We start from the raw sequence: 16,188 nt of genomic DNA on the forward strand, positions 1-16,188 counted from the left end.
TGTACTGCCCATATACTCCGTGGTGGTGCCAGCGGGGCAGCGAAGGCAGGTATTCGTACCACTTCCATCATCATAGTATCCGATATCACATAGTATAACAGGAATCGAATAATGTTGTTCCACGTCAAATTGAGTGAATGGAAAATCGTAAACTCGAAAATCATCCAAATAATAACCCATAGTAGACCCCATCAATTTATACACTGTATTGCCCCCTAAGTTAAGAAAATTAAAATATTCTCGTTGCGCACTTTGAACGCCGTCAATGTAAATAAAGACATCTCCATTGTTTTCAGGTTCTTCAGAAGTGAAAACCATATGATGCCATTTTCCGTCCCTCGTCACCAAAGAAGGTATTATTGAATCTGAATAAAAACCTGCACCATATGTTGCACCAATATGCCCCTCCGTTGACATTGTAGATATTGTGAATCGATAAAATTCACTATTACCAACTCCAAGTTGAAAGATATTGTCATTGATACTTGTTCCAGCAGGTACAAGTATCCAAAAAGCTATGGAATTGCCGATTTTAAACAAATCTTCAAAATCTACCGTTGTTGGTATGAGCAACTCAGACGAAATTGGAAAATATGCTGATTTACTACCTATTAAACCTGGAGAATGTGAACGAACACCTGTATTGATTGCATTATTTCCATTGCCAGAAATATCTTTTCCCAAATCCCCCGCATCCTCAAACTGATAACTAACCACCGGCGCATAATCCACGCACTGGCTGACAGAAGTCGCGCCGACTGAATTTGTGGTGGTCATGTGGGGGCAGCGACTACAGGGGTCATTCCCAGTTGCCGAGTAGTATCCAATGGAGCATGTGCCAGCATCCACACTTGCAACCACGCACGCCCATAACAAGAGACACACCACAAACCTCCAACCCATGCTAAATTCAATCCCACACCAACAACTGATATATGTGGATACCACGGTGGGTGCAGACGAGACGGGCAACGCGAGGAATGGACTACCGCGACGATAACGACGTGGGGCAGGTACCGGGGGTTGCAAACAGGACGGAGCCAAAAATTGGCGGGAGCGGGAAGGGCAGTAACGGGAGTAACGGCAGCGCGTTCGACGTCTCGTTGGTGGGGCGGGCCCGGCAAGGGTTCCGGATGCCTGTGAGTGGGGTTCCTGGTCATACCTCCAGGCCGCAAACCGTCGTTCCTACCAAGCCGATCACACAGCGGCCTGTGACGAGCGGTCCGCGGATGGTTCCGCCTCCGGACCGGGTTCTGAGCCCATCTCTCAAAGATTCTGATAGTGCCTACAGCCTTGCGACCGACGACGGGACGAGCTCGAAGCACCCGGAGATTGTGAGAACAGGATACATCCTTTCGTTTACTATAGTAATCATGGCAACCTGCATCTTAGAGAACCGGGGCAACGTCTTTGCGCTGAACCTTGCGATGCTGGCGGCGATGCCGCTGCTGAGTGCTACCATGGTGCTCCACAGCAGCTCTCAGGGGAGGATACGTTATTCGTTGCTTGCTATGATTGGGGTCACGTGCCTCTCAGCATCCTCTATATCGATCATCCTCTCGGACACGACGCTCTCCCTCCTGCGGCACATACCCGGCCTTCTCTGTTTAACCCTCTTTTTCTACGGGATGTCAACAGCCTGGCGGCGGATCCTCTCCGCGGTGTGCTCGGTGCTCATATTCCTCTGCATCGTCACCTCCGCGATCGTCGACGCCAAATTCGAGAACAAGCAGACGATGGTGCTGGCGACGTGTTTGATCTTCGGGCTGCTATTTTTGGAGTCGAATGTAGCGGTGACACCGCTGGCGTGTAAGAAAGAAGAAGGGGGGTGCATGGGGATGGTATGAGATAATAAAACTACGAACTTTACTCTCAGAAGACTGCAAGTCTCCGCATCTCTTCACACGCGCGCCTTCTTGCGCGCAGGGCCTTCGTCGGTGGGCTCCGCCTCAACCTCGCGTGGTTCGATCTTGCTTGTGAGTATGAGAGTGAATTTGAAGTCTTGCTTCTTCATCATCTCAAAAATGTGATCCTCGCCACCGAACATCTTCAGCTTCTTGTCGAAGCCTTCACGGGAGAGGATCTCCTCCTTCTCCTGCAAGATGCTCTCGTACTTTTCATCGAGCACCTCGTACGTCTTCAAGGGCGAGAAGATAGAATCCAACAGGAAAGTGATCACATCATTGAACAAAGTGCTGTTGATGTGTTTCTTCTTGAGCTTATCTTCATCCATCAACTTCTTCAGGGATTTGCTGACCTCAGCTCGAAGCTTATCCACTTCGTCCTTTTTTGCCTTCAGCGAATGATCCTCTTTCAACCTCTCGGGAGCGTCCTTCAAAATCTTTTCAATCTCCTTCTTCTTATCGGTTGCGAGCTTATTCTTCGAGAGCAATACCCTGATATCCTCCCTCTTCTCGACGTACTTTTTGAAGTACCTGATCGCGAGAGGATCATGGAACAGTTTTTTCATTATCCTGACCAACGATCTAGGATTGTTTTTGCGGAGCAGTTCCACAATCGTATCCGAGTGCTTCAGGATGTCACGGTACAACCTACTGACACATCGGTTTGCGTCGGATACAACGAAGCTCTGGGGAAGAATCTCATCATCAAGCCAATCCTTCACGTAGAAATCCACGGTGATAGTGATATCACGGATCAAGTCCTCTAGCAATGGGTCTAGGAATGCATCCTTCGACGATTTCTTCTTCCTACTCAGCTGCTTGAGTGAGAACGTGTCAATGTTGGAGTAGGCCTCGTTGAGGATCGTCATGACGACAATCTGACCGATCTTATTCAGTGAGCTCACGAACACCAACCGGCCATATTCGTTCCCCTCCTCCATCTTGTTGGTCCTGACAATGGACTTGAAGAGCCAACCCCTATCAAGGGTGTGGATAGAGCGGAGGTTGCAGTCACGCAACGTGTAGACACGATCCGACATGACAGATTGCATCGCCCGCCCTCCCAACCCCGCGCTTTTATATGGAAACACATGAGGGCGCGACGCCATCGATTTAAACGTACTGAACACCCCGCCATGCCAGAGACATGGCCTTCACGGTGCTGTTCGCGGCGCTGCAGTTCGCGGTTGCGCTGACGGCCATCGTGGTGACCTCCAAGATCGTAGGCCCGCGCCTGTACTACTACCACACGAGGATCACAACGCACAACATGGACGCGCTTTGGTCGCGGAACGTGTCCTTCGTGGCGCTTCACCCGGGGGGGATGGACGATATGGGGATGGGGGGTGCGGGGTTTGACAGCGTTACGGCTTCGCAGGGCAACCGCATCATGCCATCGCACCTTGACTCCGTAACCTTGACCATCCTCCCTGTCCTTCTTGTGACCCTCTGGACGACGATGACGATCTTCAAGCTGCCAGAGAGCAGGCAGTCGTGCTCGAAGATATCACCCGAAGACTCCTACTCACATGAAGCCATGCAGGAGCACGCCACCTGGCACATCCTCTTCTTTGGCATCCTCTTCGTCCTGAACGCGGCCTTTGTCGTCTACGTCTGCAGCCCGGTCGATCTACCCGTCGTCACCTTCGTCACCTGCATCCTCGTCCTGGCGGGGGAGATCGTCACGCTCCCGCGCGGGGAGGAGGAAGGGCATACGCTCGCTAACTTCCTTCGGTCTCTGTCGCTATTGCTAATGCTGATTGTGTATACCTTCCTGTACTCCCAAGCCAGGAACGACACAGAAGGAGTCATGGCAGCCGTCGCCACCCGCTTCTTCCTGGACATGATCCTCGTCATCTGCCACACAGGGAATGGAGTCGTCATGGAGCACATCGTGGAGTGCCGCGTCCTGTACGTCGTCTGCAACAGTGTCCTCCTGACATCGCTCTATGCCTGCTGGGGGAGGTGGAGGTAACCAGGGAGAACGATAAAAGAGGGACACGGAGAGGAACCGACAAGGGATGGACGCAGTGAAAGAGCGCATCATCTACACAGTGGTATCCTACCTCTCGGTCGGTCTGTCCCTGAACCTAGCCCTGTACTGCCTGGTCAACAACTTCCGGTTCGACTGCGGGGTATAGGATAAATTTATTCTATAACCAAACCTCTCAAAATCGCCCCGTATTACCCGCACCGCGCACCTTATCAGAACCGTGGTACGCTTTCATGTTCTCGTACACAATCCGCTCCGCATTCTTTGCAGCCTTCTGGGATGAACACTTCTTCATCGAATGCACAGAGACAGGGGGGCAAGATTTCGTAACTGCAGACCCATATCCACCAAAGTGTTGCTTCATCCTCGCTTTAGGATTGCCTGTGTAACCAACGTACTTCTTGCCACCCTTCAAATTTAACGTGTAGACATAATAATTTACCCCACCACTGTTGCCACCACACCGCTTGACACTCTTGCCAGTACCCAATCCACCACCTTTGTTACCCCCACCACTCTTCCAACCATTTTTACCGCCTCTGTAGCCCATCTGCTTCGATTTGGTTCTGCAACAGTCTGTCCCCCTTTATAGGGAACTTCTTAAAAAAAACCCAAAAAAACAAGATTTTTTTTTAAAAAAAAACTAGGAATCATCACCCTGATACCCCAACCTGGGTCCCCAGGGAAAGGCCCCCCAATACCAAGCGTTGCCTTTGTCCCCGAGTTGGTCTATAAATTGTGAGCCCTGCCTCTTGTCTTTCATCCCGGCACGCAATGTTCTGTACGGCGTACCCTGGTATGCCAACGAGTGAGAAGAGATGCTATCTCACTTACATCCGAGACCGCATCATGTATGCCATCACCTACTTTGATATGTGGCAGGAGCACGAGAGCAGGGTCAACGCCAAGATCGAGCACGCCTTGCAGCGCAAGAAGGGAGTGACGGACCTGCAGGAGCGCGAGAATGTGACTCGGGAGATCTATCCAGATGGTAAGCCCTTCTTCCCGCCACCAAACACAAAGTATAGCCCCCCCTTGTACGAGCACGAAGGGGACATAGGGATGTCTATAAGGCATGAGGATATCAGGCATGAGGTGGAGGAGCTCGAGACGAAGATCATCCCTTTCTTGGTCAAGCAGTACGAGACACAGCTAGAGGCTCTCAAGATCAACTTTAACTATGATCCCTTTGAGATCATTCATTGATTAAAGATTCATTTAAATTTTTTGAACCTAGCCCTGTACTGCCTGGTCAACAACTTCCGGTTCGACTGCGGGGTGTGAGGGAAAAAAAGACTCTACCAGAGTTGAAAAAACACAACCATAATAAAAAACAAGGGAAAAAAAGACTTGAAAAAAATCATCACCCTCATACCCCGACCTGGGTCCCCAGGGAAAGGCCCCCCCTTGGCCAGAATCTGAAAACCGTTAAACCGTTAAACCGTTAAACCGTTAAAGGTTAACGGTCTTTAAAACCTTTAAAGAAGGTTCGCCGGACAGTATACGTATAGTATGTATATAGTATATAGTATGTATGTATATGTATGTATATGTATGTATGTATATACATAGTATGTATATGTATGTATCTATGTATGTAATATATGTATATATATATATATGTCCTGCGAACCTTATTTAAAATGATCAAAGGAGAAGAATCGCCGGATGATGGTTGAAGGTTTTAACGGTTTAACGGTTTAACGGTTTAACGGTTTCCAGATTCTGGCCAGGGGGGGGCCTTTCCTGGGAGACCCGGCTGTATAAGTAATTATAAACCCCCCGCTTCCCCACTCAGACCCTTTCTTTTTTATTTTTTTTAAAGGGAGGGTCCGTCTTCTCCTCCTCCTCCGTCGATGGCAAGGCGGGAGCGGCGGGGAGATCGGGCGGGGAGAACCACCGCAGGCGTCCTGCATCGGCCATTATTTAAGCTTGCGGGGTTGGAGAGAGGGAAAGTAGTCGCGCGCATGTCCAGGAGACCGCCCGCGGACACATTCGACAGCGTCTACTCGCAGCCCGGCCCCAGTCCGGCGAATGTTTCAGCCCCCATCCGTCCCACCGCCGCCCAGCGGTTCGGCTCCCCGCACCCCAACTTCATGGCGTACAACTCCCCGTTCCAGGCGGCTCCTAAAGAGCAGAGCTTCGCGGGGGTGTCTGCGCTGGTGGACTTCCGGGATGGCATCCAGATCGTCGAGGACGAGGCCGAGCTTGACAGGGATGTCAGCTCTGACTTCCTGCAGAGGAACGGCCGCAGGGGTGTTTCTTCCAGGGGCATCGCTAGCAAGTACCATGATGACGACGACGAGACTGCGGAGGCGGAGGAGGAGACGGTGAGCGCCTCCGCGGAGGATGTCCGCAGCATGGTGGAGGAGAACCTCCGCCGGAACTGCAAGTCCCGCTATTCTTCCCTGTCCGCGCTGGCCGGAAGATCCGGCGATTCTTCTTTGAAGTCCTCCTCCGAGGGGAAGCTTGACAAGAAGGCGGACCATGATGACATCCTGAAGAACGTCCGCGAGAGCCTGAAGGAGATCCGGTTGAAGCTGTCCGGCGAAACTCCCGGGGGTTTAAAGGATAAGGCGCCGGTGTCTTCATCTCTTGCGACGTCATCCCTCGCGTCTTCCATGGCATCCCCCGTCCCGGGAACAACCCGCAGCTCCCGCCTCCTGATGGGGAGCGTGGGGAGCATGATCCGTGCGTAGGGGTGTTTCAACCCAGTGTGTATTTAACAAAACGTGAATGTACCAGAAAATCAAACCATCGGCTCGCACCACCCCATCCTGCCCGCGCACCTGCATGCGAACGGTGCAGCTGCTCTTCTACCGCGCCCAGCCGCAGGACCACTGGATCAACCGCCTCGTGTCCTGGCTGGACCCGCCGTACGTCCACGTGGAGCTGAGGTTCGAGGATGGGATGGCGTCGTCGATCTTCGCTGGCGAGGTCCTCTTCTTCCGCCCCCGCAGCTTCGCCAACCCGCACTACCACATCGAGACCCTCACCGCGGAGGAGAGGGGGTATCAGGAGATGTACCTCTACTGCCAGCGCCGGGCGGCCCAGAATGTCAGGTTCGACAACCTCGGCCTTCTCCTCGCCGCGCTGCCTTTGTACACCCGGACCCCGATCGACCGTACCTTCTGCAGCCGCCACGTCGTCGAGACCCTCCAGATGGGGAACGTGCCGGAGTTTTTGCTGCTATCTCCCCACCGCACCACCCCGACGATGATCTTCAAGGCCGCGAGGAACTCCGGCAGGACGTTCTTCTCCAGCGTCCCGTTCAAGATCAGCATGCTGGAGAGGAGCCAGGCGGACCGCCCCAGGACAAAGGAGAGGACGTCGGAGGGGGTGGTGGAGGCGGTCACCTTCAGGCGATAGGCATGCTGGCCGCTCTGTCGGTCATGGGGTATGGGTTGATCATATGAAACAAAAAAAAAATTAAATCTAAGAAACTGTTTATTACTCTATCGCTACGAGGTGCTGCCTAGTCACTGTCCAACACATTGATGATGTACGTCACCATGTCAACCAGTTCAAGTCGCGTCTGTTCATACACCGCAGGGTCGACCTGATGGGAAGGGATGGCGTGGAAAGCTTGGATGATGTAAACCTCGGCTTGGATGTACTCCCGTAGGATGTACCGCTTCACCTGCAGGGGCGTGCCAAGGTGGACCCCGTGCATCATGATCCTGATGCTCGTCTGGATGTTTCCGGAAATCCTATACATGGCATGGAGCGCATCGTTGTACGGGCCTCCGAGCTGCAGGACTATGTGGATCAGGAGGAGGTCGATCCTGCGCATCCCCCTGAACTCCTCGAGCATCGTCACCTCGTATACGCGCAGTCGATTCAGTGTAATCCTATCCATTCCTGAAAGGGATGCCCAACTCCGCCCCGCCCTGGTTTATATAATAGACAGATCAACACATGTATGATGGATTTCGTAAGCGTCCCTGAAGTGTTGTGTTGTGTTGTGTTGTGGTCATAGAGGGGATGAGGATATTTGGAAGGAAGGTGTGGTGTGGTGTGGTGTGGTCATAGAGGGGATGGGGATGGCTTGGCTTGGCTTGGCAACGATTTTTTCTTGTTTTTTTTTAAAAAAAAATGAAAAAAAATTCCCGCCTTTCCCGGCCCGTGTGGGAATTCGAGGGGTGGGTAGTATCTTGGAAGGGTGATGTCAGTACCACCGGTGGTCGACTACCGGTCCCTTTGTGAGAAATTAGTACCAGGAAAAAAGTTAAGACACGTTGTATTAACTTGTATTTATTGTTTTAAGTATGGTGGGTAGTCACATAAATAGTACGGATATAGGGTGGGTGGTATCCCCTCTGATTTAATCCCCGGGGTGCTGATATCCATCCAAACCGAGCAAGCCACGGAATGACTGCCATGCAGGTCGTTTTACTTCCCTTTATCTCAGAGGATGCGCACATCCGTTATACCACCGTGCCATCGCCGTTGATATCCATCATCGATTGCATCAAGGCTCTGACCGGGAAGAACAATAACGATGCAGCTCAAGACTTCAGGCGCATCTGCTCCCGCATCCCTGAGTTCGAGGGCAAATACAGCTACTACAAGTTCCCGGGCCAAGGACAGCGCGAAACACCCGTGGCGGACCTGAAGACGGTCCTAATGATCATGCAACACGTGCCAGGCCCGATGGCGCAGCAGTACCGCGAGTGTACAGCCAAGATGCTGTGCGAGTACATCGCCAAAGACAAGAGCAACCTGCTCAACGGCCTTGCGAGTGAGGAGCGTGTACCCGTGGGCAATGCACAGCAGGAGCCCGTGGTGAGCAGCCCGTACTCGGACATGGTCGCACCCCCAACGGATGAATACCAACAAGCCATTATCCAGACGAACATAGAGGTCTGCAAGCGCAACATCCAGGAGATGGGTGACCATGTGTTGGGGCTGCAGAAACAGAGGCTCACTATGAATTTTAAGGATTTCAGGAGTGTTGATAAGGAAAAGGCTGCCGCCGAGAAGGAGAGGCACTCCGCTGAGAAGGAGAAGTACTCCGCCGAAAAGGAGAATTACACCATCGAAAAACTGCAGAAGATAAGGGAACAGACACGGATCAAGATCGAGAATCGAAAGGATGAAATTGAACTACTCAAGCTCGACAAGGAGTACCACGAGCTGCGAAGACAGACCGAGGATGAGAATAAGTCTGAAGCTTTGAACGGCGCGAACACCCAGGGCAAGCAGGTTAAGCGTGGCCGTCCCATGGTTCCAACAGTCCCAGTCGTTCCGGTGGCTCCAGTAGGGGTGATGCTGTCCGAGGATGCAGTGAATCGCCTGCGGGGAAAGCCTCCCCAGGTCGTCGGGGTCCCTGTCTCTGCCCCGGATAGCGTGTAATAAATTGGGTGTTTATCCCGTCTTCTTCTTCCCGGTGTCCATAACCCCGCGCTTCCCATCCCCTTTCAAGACACCGTTGATGCTGCCCATGAAGGAGAGGTAGAGCTTGGCCATCTTTTCGTCGACGCAGCGGTGGCCGGTCTCCTGATCGACGGAAACGACGCACTCCCTGACCTCGGCGGCGATCCTGGACATCTCCCTGATGCTCCTGGCCGCCACCATGTTGGGGCAGACCATGTGGGAGTGGATGTGCAACTTGACGCCCTCCCGGGTCATGCCGCAGTCCGGCCACTGGGCGAGGAGGTTCTCGTGCACCTGCGCGACGATCTCCTCCTCCGACATGAGCAGCGCCGAGTCCCGGATGAAGTCCAGGACCGCCTGCATGTAGGAGCAGTCCGAGCTGCAGTAGCGGCAGAACCAGCAGCCTTCCTGCAAGTTTTCACTTTCCTCCATCCTCTGGTCTATCATTCCGTCCATGCCCGCGGGCTCCTTCCTCCCGGAAACGCGAAATCGCGTTTTATACTTCTGGCACGGCTGTCCACCAACCCGTATTTAGGACACTGCCTCCCGCGGGAGGGTAAGTACGGCCTTATGACCGCCCACGTTCCCTTCTACACCTACGGGCCTGTCTTCGGGTCGAGCGTGTCGGGTGGGATGGATCCCTGGGGTATGGTTCAGGTTGGTGTTTCGGTGAGAGGCAGGAAGGCGTTTAGTAAGGTTAACGGGGATAACCAGAAAGTTCATAATGTGAAACCGCCAACCTTCAAGCCAGATCCAGAGCTCATGAAGGAAAAGAGGAAAGAAAAAAGGGATGAACACATGAATGTGACGAGAAAGGAAGCTGTCAAACCAGCCAAACATGAAACGACCTTCACATTCCCGTCGAAGCCCGCCGCCCCCTCGAAGCCCCCCGTCTTCCTCCGCCCCCACCGCGAGGAGATCGACCTTCGCTTCCGGGCGATGCGGGAGAACCAGAGGTACACGCTTCTATTGACTCACAGGAGCGGGGAGCGGGATGCTTCGCAGGGGATGCCGATGGGCCCCGTCTTGCAGTACGACGACAGGCTCCTGGAGAAATCATCGCCTGCCCCGGTCCCCCCTGCCTTCAATGTGGACAGGCACTTCCTCCCCGGCTGGCGCAAGCACCGCCCTCCCCTGCACAACAAGCGGCGCTGGCTCCGGTCTTACTTTGGGTACCTGCCCTGGCGTGGTGTGAGGGATGAGCTCAAGCTCGTGGACAGGGAGGACGTCACCACGACCACCCCGCACGACCTCGCCTGCTTCTTTGCCGCCCTCTTCAAGCTCCACCAGCTGTCGGTGGATGGGGAGGACCTCCCCCTGAAGACCGCGGTGTACGGCGCTGGATGCGGTGGCAGCACCGTCCCTCTGGCGCTGCTGTCGGAGATCGTCTACTGCGTCGAGTGGAAGCAAAAGGAGTGCAACGAGCTGCGCAAGAACATGAACACGATCCTCGGACACTTTGGTGTCAGCCCCTCTCGGGTGGGTGTCATCCGTGACGACTTCACGCAGTTTGCCCTCCCCTTCAATGCTCAGTACCTGCTGGTGTCGCCGACGTGGGAGGAGAACGGGAACGAGCCCAACGACCGCGTGTATTGCGGGCTGCAGCGCACCCCCGTGGAGGAGGTTGTTTCCAATGCGTTCGAGAACAGCAAAGGCCTGAGGATGGTGATTGCCCACCTCCCTGTTACCATCGATCGGCAGGCCCTCCAGAGGCACTTCAACGAGAAGAAGCTGAGGTGTGTCTTCCGCCCCTTCATGGGCCCCAGGGCCGTGCTGCGGACCCTTTCCTCCAGTCGGAATTCGAGGATCGGGGGTGTCCAGGATGAAGGGATGGACCCACTCTTGGAGATGCTCTCGGAGATGGCCATGCCCTCGGGGGAGGACCCGGTCGTTCCCAGCGGTCGGCAGTGGGGAGAAATGCAGAGGAAGATCGCTGCGACGATAGGGAGCGCGGGGGACATCAATGCTGCCATCGACACCCTCGTCCGCGGCTACCAGAAGCCCGGCGGGATCATGCGGAACTACCTGCGGGCGGTGAGCAGGGGTGTCTTCCAGAAGCCGCTGACGTTGGAGAGGCTCGACCCCTCCGGCGGTGACTTTGACGGCTACAGGCCGGTGAAGCGGTACCTGCATAACATCGCGATGATTGTCACCCGGGATGAACCCTACCAACTCCCGGACCGCCCTGCCTGGACCTCCCGCGAGGAGCACGCCGCCTCTGCCTCCCTCCAGGCCGTCGAGATGGAGCAAATGGCGAGGGCGCTGCAGCTCGGCTTCAAGGCGGAGCCGGAGAAAGTGCTCGCTGCCACCCACGCAGCTCGGGCGGCTTTGCCGATCGTCTGGAAGGACGACATGGATGTCGGCGAGGTCATCGGGAGCCTTATCAAGGCGTACCAGCTCATCGGCGCCAGCAACGCCCCGTACCCTTACTCCGCCCGGTCCGACGCCGACCCCACCGAGCGCAGGGCCAGGGCGCTGTTCAGGGAGGTGAGGCGCGGGGAGAAGGAGGAGGCGAGGATGACCACCGAGGATGCGAAGGTGGTGAAGAAGCACGAGAAGAGGATCGAAAGACTGGCGGAGATCAAGCGGGAAATAGCGGAGATCGACGATAAACTTAGCCGTGTTGGACAAAAAAGGAAGCGTGATGAGGAGGAGCTGGCCGGAAGCAACAAAGAGAATCCATCGGCTGCACAGGGTGGGGTAACGGATGCGGAGAAGCGACGTATGCAGAAAAACAACCGGGTGTACGAAGATCTTAATGAGCTCGATAAGGAAGAAGACAACTTGAATGCTGAGAAAGAAGAGCTGATGGAAGAGGAGAAGAGACTAGAGGAGGATATGCAATCCACTTCAAATGATAACGATGACACGAGTATGCAAGCAACATCGGAATCCCGCATGCCCCGGACCTACGTATCCCCCGAGGAAGACAGCCTCTTCGCCATCACGCAGGAGGCGCTCAGCGCGGTGTCGATCCATCCGAGGCAGGAGGGCCAGGCGCTGGGTGCGACGTGGACTTCCAGGAAGGTGCGCGACGCGGACCTGGACTTGGCGATCCGGAGGGTGGACAAAGCGGTGTCGGCTCTGCAGGGAGGCACTCCTTTCCAAGTAAGTCAAACAGCGTCCGCGTGCCTTCACCAAGCGCAGGCCACCCTGCAGGCCGCCGCGGAGACCTTCGCGGACACTGCCGAGTTGCAGAAGGCCCACGACGCGCTGGATGCCCTTGTGAACGACATGCAGCTGGCGTTCTCGGGTGTGCTGCGTCCCGTGGAGGTCAGGGCTGATGAGCCCGACGAGGAGGCAGCCGCGCGCTACCGGAACCTTCACGTCACGCACGCGAACAAGGCGGTGCGGGGCTTCGTGCGGGCAATCCGGGCGTACCGCTCCAAGGTCCTGCACACCGCGGAGGAGCTGTACCCGCGGGAGTGCGAGGACTGGGTCGACACGCTCGCCACCATCCACGAGACGGAGAACGCGGTGATCGCCGCGGGGGAGACGGCGCTCGGGGTGAGGAAGCTGGCCAGCGACCTGGCGGCCATCGACCCTTCCCGGCCCGGCGCGGCCAGGAGGAGGGAGACGATCTCTTTGAATTTACAGAAATCCGCCGCCGCGCTGAAGGAGCAGGTCGCCGCCTACCACCGCGTCCGGCAGCCATCCTCGCAGAAACCCCAGGCCCTGCTCGACGGCATGGTGGTGAACGAGATGCTCCGGACCGGTTTTGCCTGGCGAGACCCGGCGGTGAAGGCGCAGGAGGAGCGCTGCGGCCGGGCGCAGGCCTGCATCCGGCATTACTCCGCGGTGATGTCCACGCTGCTGGCAGCGGGGCTGGACCCTTCTAGGATTGATGCCGGGAGGGTTGCGCTCCATGGGCAGGTAGGGCCGGAGGTGGCGGCCGGCCTCGTCCTCCGCCGCGCCACGCAGCGCAGCAACGTCCAGGCGCTGGGCAGGGCCATGGCCGAGGTGCGGGACACGGGCTACTCCGGGACGGACATCGAGCGCCTCACCCTCACGGACACGGCGCTGCAGAACCTCCACGCAATGGTCCACTGGGTGGAGACGCTGGACCCCAGGCAGGCTGCGGAGCGCGTCGGTAGCGCCCTTCACGCCCCCGGCGCCCCCTTCACGGACGAGCAGAAGCGGAGCATCGCGGAGGCCGTCAAGACCGTCCCGAGGCTGGAGCCTCTCCGTTCGCGGGTCTGTGCCCTCCGGGACGCGGTCGACATGGCGCTGCAGACGGGCGTGTGCACCGCGGAGGCACTCAGCACCCTCGACGCCCTTTCGCACATGGGCGAGGCAGAGGACCTTGCGGAGATCGTCGCCCCCAACGCCCACCCCGCTGCCATCGCGCTCAGGAGGCTGCTGCGGGTTTCGCAGGACATCCTGTCTGACTTGTCCAGTGAGGGCAGCCCCTTCGTTCCCGACACGGTGATGCAGATGTGGAGGTCGTACCTGGATGACTTCCTGTCGTCCCCCGCGGGAACCGCCGACCTCGAGGTCCTGGAGGTGATGATGCAGGACAAGGCCTTCGGCCCCAGCATGCTAGCCGACTGCCAGGCCCTCGTGCAGCAGCAGCAGGACCTGGCTGCCAAGGTCTTTGACGGCTACATCGCCGCCTACACCACCCTGGGCGCCCTGTACGATGGCTACTCCCGCTGCCTCCGGATTGCTTCCACGCTCCCGGACTCTGCATCACAAGATGACTCCACGCAGTACGACACCCTCTCCCTCGCCGGAGATTGCGTCGCCGCCGCCTACGAGACGGGCCTGCTCGCCGAGGACATCCGCGAGATGCGCGGCGTGGTCAGCGAGAGCATCCGGCACATGCACGGGGTGTGCGACGTTCGCGGGCTCATCTCCGAGCTCAAGATCGATGTCTCTGTGTTGCTGCGCTAGGATTTAAATCTTTTATTTGTAACCGTGATGTACTTACCTAGTGTTCATCTGTCGTTCCCACAATGAAGAGAATAAACCCGATAACAAAGAACATGACAATCCACTTTTCATGGGCACAATTGCCATTACACACGTCATCTGGCTGGAACCACTGCTCACACGTGTCGTGGATGTGGTTTTCGTCGTTTCTGGAGTGTTTCCACTTGTGGTGGATAAGGAGTAGGACACCAGATAGCACAAAGACAAGGCTCAAGATGAAAAAAATGTTCATGCCTCTGTTGTTCTCTGAAGATACCTATCCCTAGCTAGATGAATTTGATATTTTTATTTTTTCTTTAAACCACAGCTTCCCCTCTAGATCCCCTCCTCCTTGAACGCCATGGCGAAGTCGTTCCAGATATCGCCCCCGATGGCGGGCGGGCGCTCGAGCTCGTCGGTCGCCCTGCGCTTGTCCCCGACCCTCGCGGCCTCGGAACTGAAGGTCCCGTTGACGCGCTCCTTGAGCTCGTTGTTCTCGAGCCTGAGCTGGTCGAGCTCGTGGGTCTGGCGCTCGTAGAGGTTGGACGCGCACACCATCATGCGCCACACCCCGTTGTCCTCGGCGCTGTTCTCGACAAGGCGCTTCATGCCGGTGAGCAGCCTGTCCTTCATGCCCTGGTCGTTGCTCTCCAGCGCGTCGCCGAACTTGGCCATGACGGTGTCGAGCACCTTCTGCATGTCGTGCCTCGTCCTCTCGCTGAGCTTGTTGTTCTTGTTCATTAGCTCCTCCATCTGCGCGCGGAGCTTCTGGTTGGCCTCCTCCAGGCTCTTGATGTGCTGCAGGACGGGGGTCATGTCGTTGAAGTTCCTGACCTCGCCCTTGGAGTCGACGACCTTGCCCGGGCCCGGATTCCCTGGGGTCTGTGAAATGGATGACTGCTGGGTACCCTGGAAGGGCTGGCCTTGCAGGGAAGACCCCTGGAAGGAAGACCCTTGGAAGGAAGACCCCTGCAGTGCCTGCATGCCCGAATGCGTGTGGTCGCCCTCCGACATCTCTCCTGGCGTGCGATCACTTTATTCTTAAATATACCACCTAGCCCGCTACGTTGCTCTACCGCCCGCGGGAACCCGTCTCGCGTCCGCTTCCTCTTCTTCTTCTTCCTGCCTTGAATCCCTCCTGACTTCGCACTCCACCAGACCCTTCCGGATCCCGGTGCTGACGGAGGCTCTTGGCCGCTGGGGGCGGAAGGACTGGATCACGAGCGTCACGCCGCCGCGGCAGCGTATCTCTTGCAAAGGCTCCAGGGAGATGCTCTGCGCCTCCCGCACCACCTCCCTCTCGTTCTCCGTCCTCCTCCGCGGCTTGAAGCCCACATGGAAAAGGGAGTAGCTGGACTCGAAGAAGTTCCCCGGCGCGGCCCTCACGGGCCAGAACATCAGGTCACCCTGCAGCTGGCTCAGCGGGGTAGCACGGCGGTCCCGCTGCAGGCCCAGCGCCGCAAACACGTTGTCCTCCACCCCTCCCGTCCTCTCCGACCTGCGGTTCTCCCCGAAGACCCTCACCTCCAGGTTGGTCCTCCTTCCCGGCCTCCTTCCCGGCATCATTCCCGGCATCCTTCCCGACATCCTTCCTGGCGCGCTCCTTGGTGAAGTTCTTCCCGCCCTCTTTTGTAGCCGTGTGCCTCCCGCCCGACCTCTCCACCCGGTACATCACGTCGAACCTGCGCGCCTCCTCCAGCATGTCGAGGATCGCCTCCCCCGCGTCCGACCACCCGCGGCGCACCAGCGGAGTCACCCGCTCGCACTTCTCGCACCACGCGACCACACCCGGGCATAGCCCCTTCTCCAGGCGGTCGCTGGCCATCGACAGGATCCTCTTCCTGGCATCCACAGCATCCAGAGGGCTGGCCCCGCCATCCAGCGCAGATACATGAAAGAAGATCTTCATCGAGATCGGCTTTTCTATCCATCCCTCGGGAGGGTCGTCCACCTCTCCCCACTTGCAGCACAGGCACTCGCGCATGTTGTCTGGGGCGCGCTCCC

The 16,188-nt window shown here is 56.6% G+C and overlaps 10 protein-coding genes across 10 annotated transcripts; 6 read left to right on the forward strand and 4 right to left on the reverse strand.

The window, feature by feature from the left end:
• Positions 1–980: 980 nt before the first annotated feature.
• On the forward strand, positions 981–1,847 carry GUITHDRAFT_146919 (hypothetical protein; the record flags this gene model as incomplete). The annotated part of the gene is made up of 1 exon (XM_005821729.1): positions 981–1,847. The coding sequence occupies one exon, from the start codon at positions 981–983 to the stop codon at positions 1,845–1,847; it is 867 nt and encodes a 288-aa protein (XP_005821786.1).
• Positions 1,848–1,900: 53 nt separating this feature from the next.
• Positions 1,901–2,956, reverse strand: GUITHDRAFT_118982 (hypothetical protein; the record flags this gene model as incomplete). The annotated part of the gene is made up of 1 exon (XM_005821730.1): positions 1,901–2,956. The coding sequence occupies one exon, from the start codon at positions 2,954–2,956 to the stop codon at positions 1,901–1,903; it is 1,056 nt and encodes a 351-aa protein (XP_005821787.1).
• Positions 2,957–3,051: 95 nt separating this feature from the next.
• GUITHDRAFT_146921 (hypothetical protein) lies at positions 3,052–3,879 on the forward strand (the record flags this gene model as incomplete). The annotated part of the gene is made up of 1 exon (XM_005821731.1): positions 3,052–3,879. One exon carries the CDS (start codon positions 3,052–3,054, stop codon positions 3,877–3,879), a length of 828 nt encoding a protein of 275 aa, XP_005821788.1.
• A 792-nt stretch (positions 3,880–4,671) lies between these two features.
• Positions 4,672–5,103, forward strand: GUITHDRAFT_146922 (hypothetical protein; the record flags this gene model as incomplete). Its single annotated transcript, XM_005821732.1, has 1 exon — positions 4,672–5,103. The coding sequence occupies one exon, from the start codon at positions 4,672–4,674 to the stop codon at positions 5,101–5,103; it is 432 nt and encodes a 143-aa protein (XP_005821789.1).
• Positions 5,104–5,753: 650 nt separating this feature from the next.
• On the forward strand, positions 5,754–7,266 carry GUITHDRAFT_146923 (hypothetical protein; the record flags this gene model as incomplete). Its single annotated transcript, XM_005821733.1, has 2 exons — positions 5,754–6,479; positions 6,706–7,266. The coding sequence occupies 2 exons, from the start codon at positions 5,754–5,756 to the stop codon at positions 7,264–7,266; spliced, it is 1,287 nt and encodes a 428-aa protein (XP_005821790.1).
• A 106-nt stretch (positions 7,267–7,372) lies between these two features.
• Positions 7,373–7,756, reverse strand: GUITHDRAFT_118987 (hypothetical protein; the record flags this gene model as incomplete). The annotated part of the gene is made up of 1 exon (XM_005821734.1): positions 7,373–7,756. The coding sequence occupies one exon, from the start codon at positions 7,754–7,756 to the stop codon at positions 7,373–7,375; it is 384 nt and encodes a 127-aa protein (XP_005821791.1).
• Positions 7,757–8,268: 512 nt separating this feature from the next.
• On the forward strand, positions 8,269–9,252 carry GUITHDRAFT_118988 (hypothetical protein; the record flags this gene model as incomplete). Its single annotated transcript, XM_005821735.1, has 1 exon — positions 8,269–9,252. One exon carries the CDS (start codon positions 8,269–8,271, stop codon positions 9,250–9,252), a length of 984 nt encoding a protein of 327 aa, XP_005821792.1.
• A 12-nt stretch (positions 9,253–9,264) lies between these two features.
• GUITHDRAFT_118989 (hypothetical protein) lies at positions 9,265–9,705 on the reverse strand (the record flags this gene model as incomplete). The annotated part of the gene is made up of 1 exon (XM_005821736.1): positions 9,265–9,705. The coding sequence occupies one exon, from the start codon at positions 9,703–9,705 to the stop codon at positions 9,265–9,267; it is 441 nt and encodes a 146-aa protein (XP_005821793.1).
• A 138-nt stretch (positions 9,706–9,843) lies between these two features.
• On the forward strand, positions 9,844–14,166 carry GUITHDRAFT_118990 (hypothetical protein; the record flags this gene model as incomplete). The annotated part of the gene is made up of 1 exon (XM_005821737.1): positions 9,844–14,166. The coding sequence occupies one exon, from the start codon at positions 9,844–9,846 to the stop codon at positions 14,164–14,166; it is 4,323 nt and encodes a 1,440-aa protein (XP_005821794.1).
• Positions 14,167–14,520: 354 nt separating this feature from the next.
• GUITHDRAFT_118991 (hypothetical protein) lies at positions 14,521–16,168 on the reverse strand (the record flags this gene model as incomplete). Its single annotated transcript, XM_005821738.1, has 3 exons — positions 14,521–15,203; positions 15,261–15,627; positions 15,683–16,168. The coding sequence occupies 3 exons, from the start codon at positions 16,166–16,168 to the stop codon at positions 14,521–14,523; spliced, it is 1,536 nt and encodes a 511-aa protein (XP_005821795.1).
• Positions 16,169–16,188: the final 20 nt, after the last annotated feature.

Source organism: Guillardia theta (genome assembly GCF_000315625.1).
Source record: "Guillardia theta CCMP2712 unplaced genomic scaffold GUITHscaffold_138, whole genome shotgun sequence".
NCBI lineage: Eukaryota > Cryptophyceae > Pyrenomonadales > Geminigeraceae > Guillardia > Guillardia theta.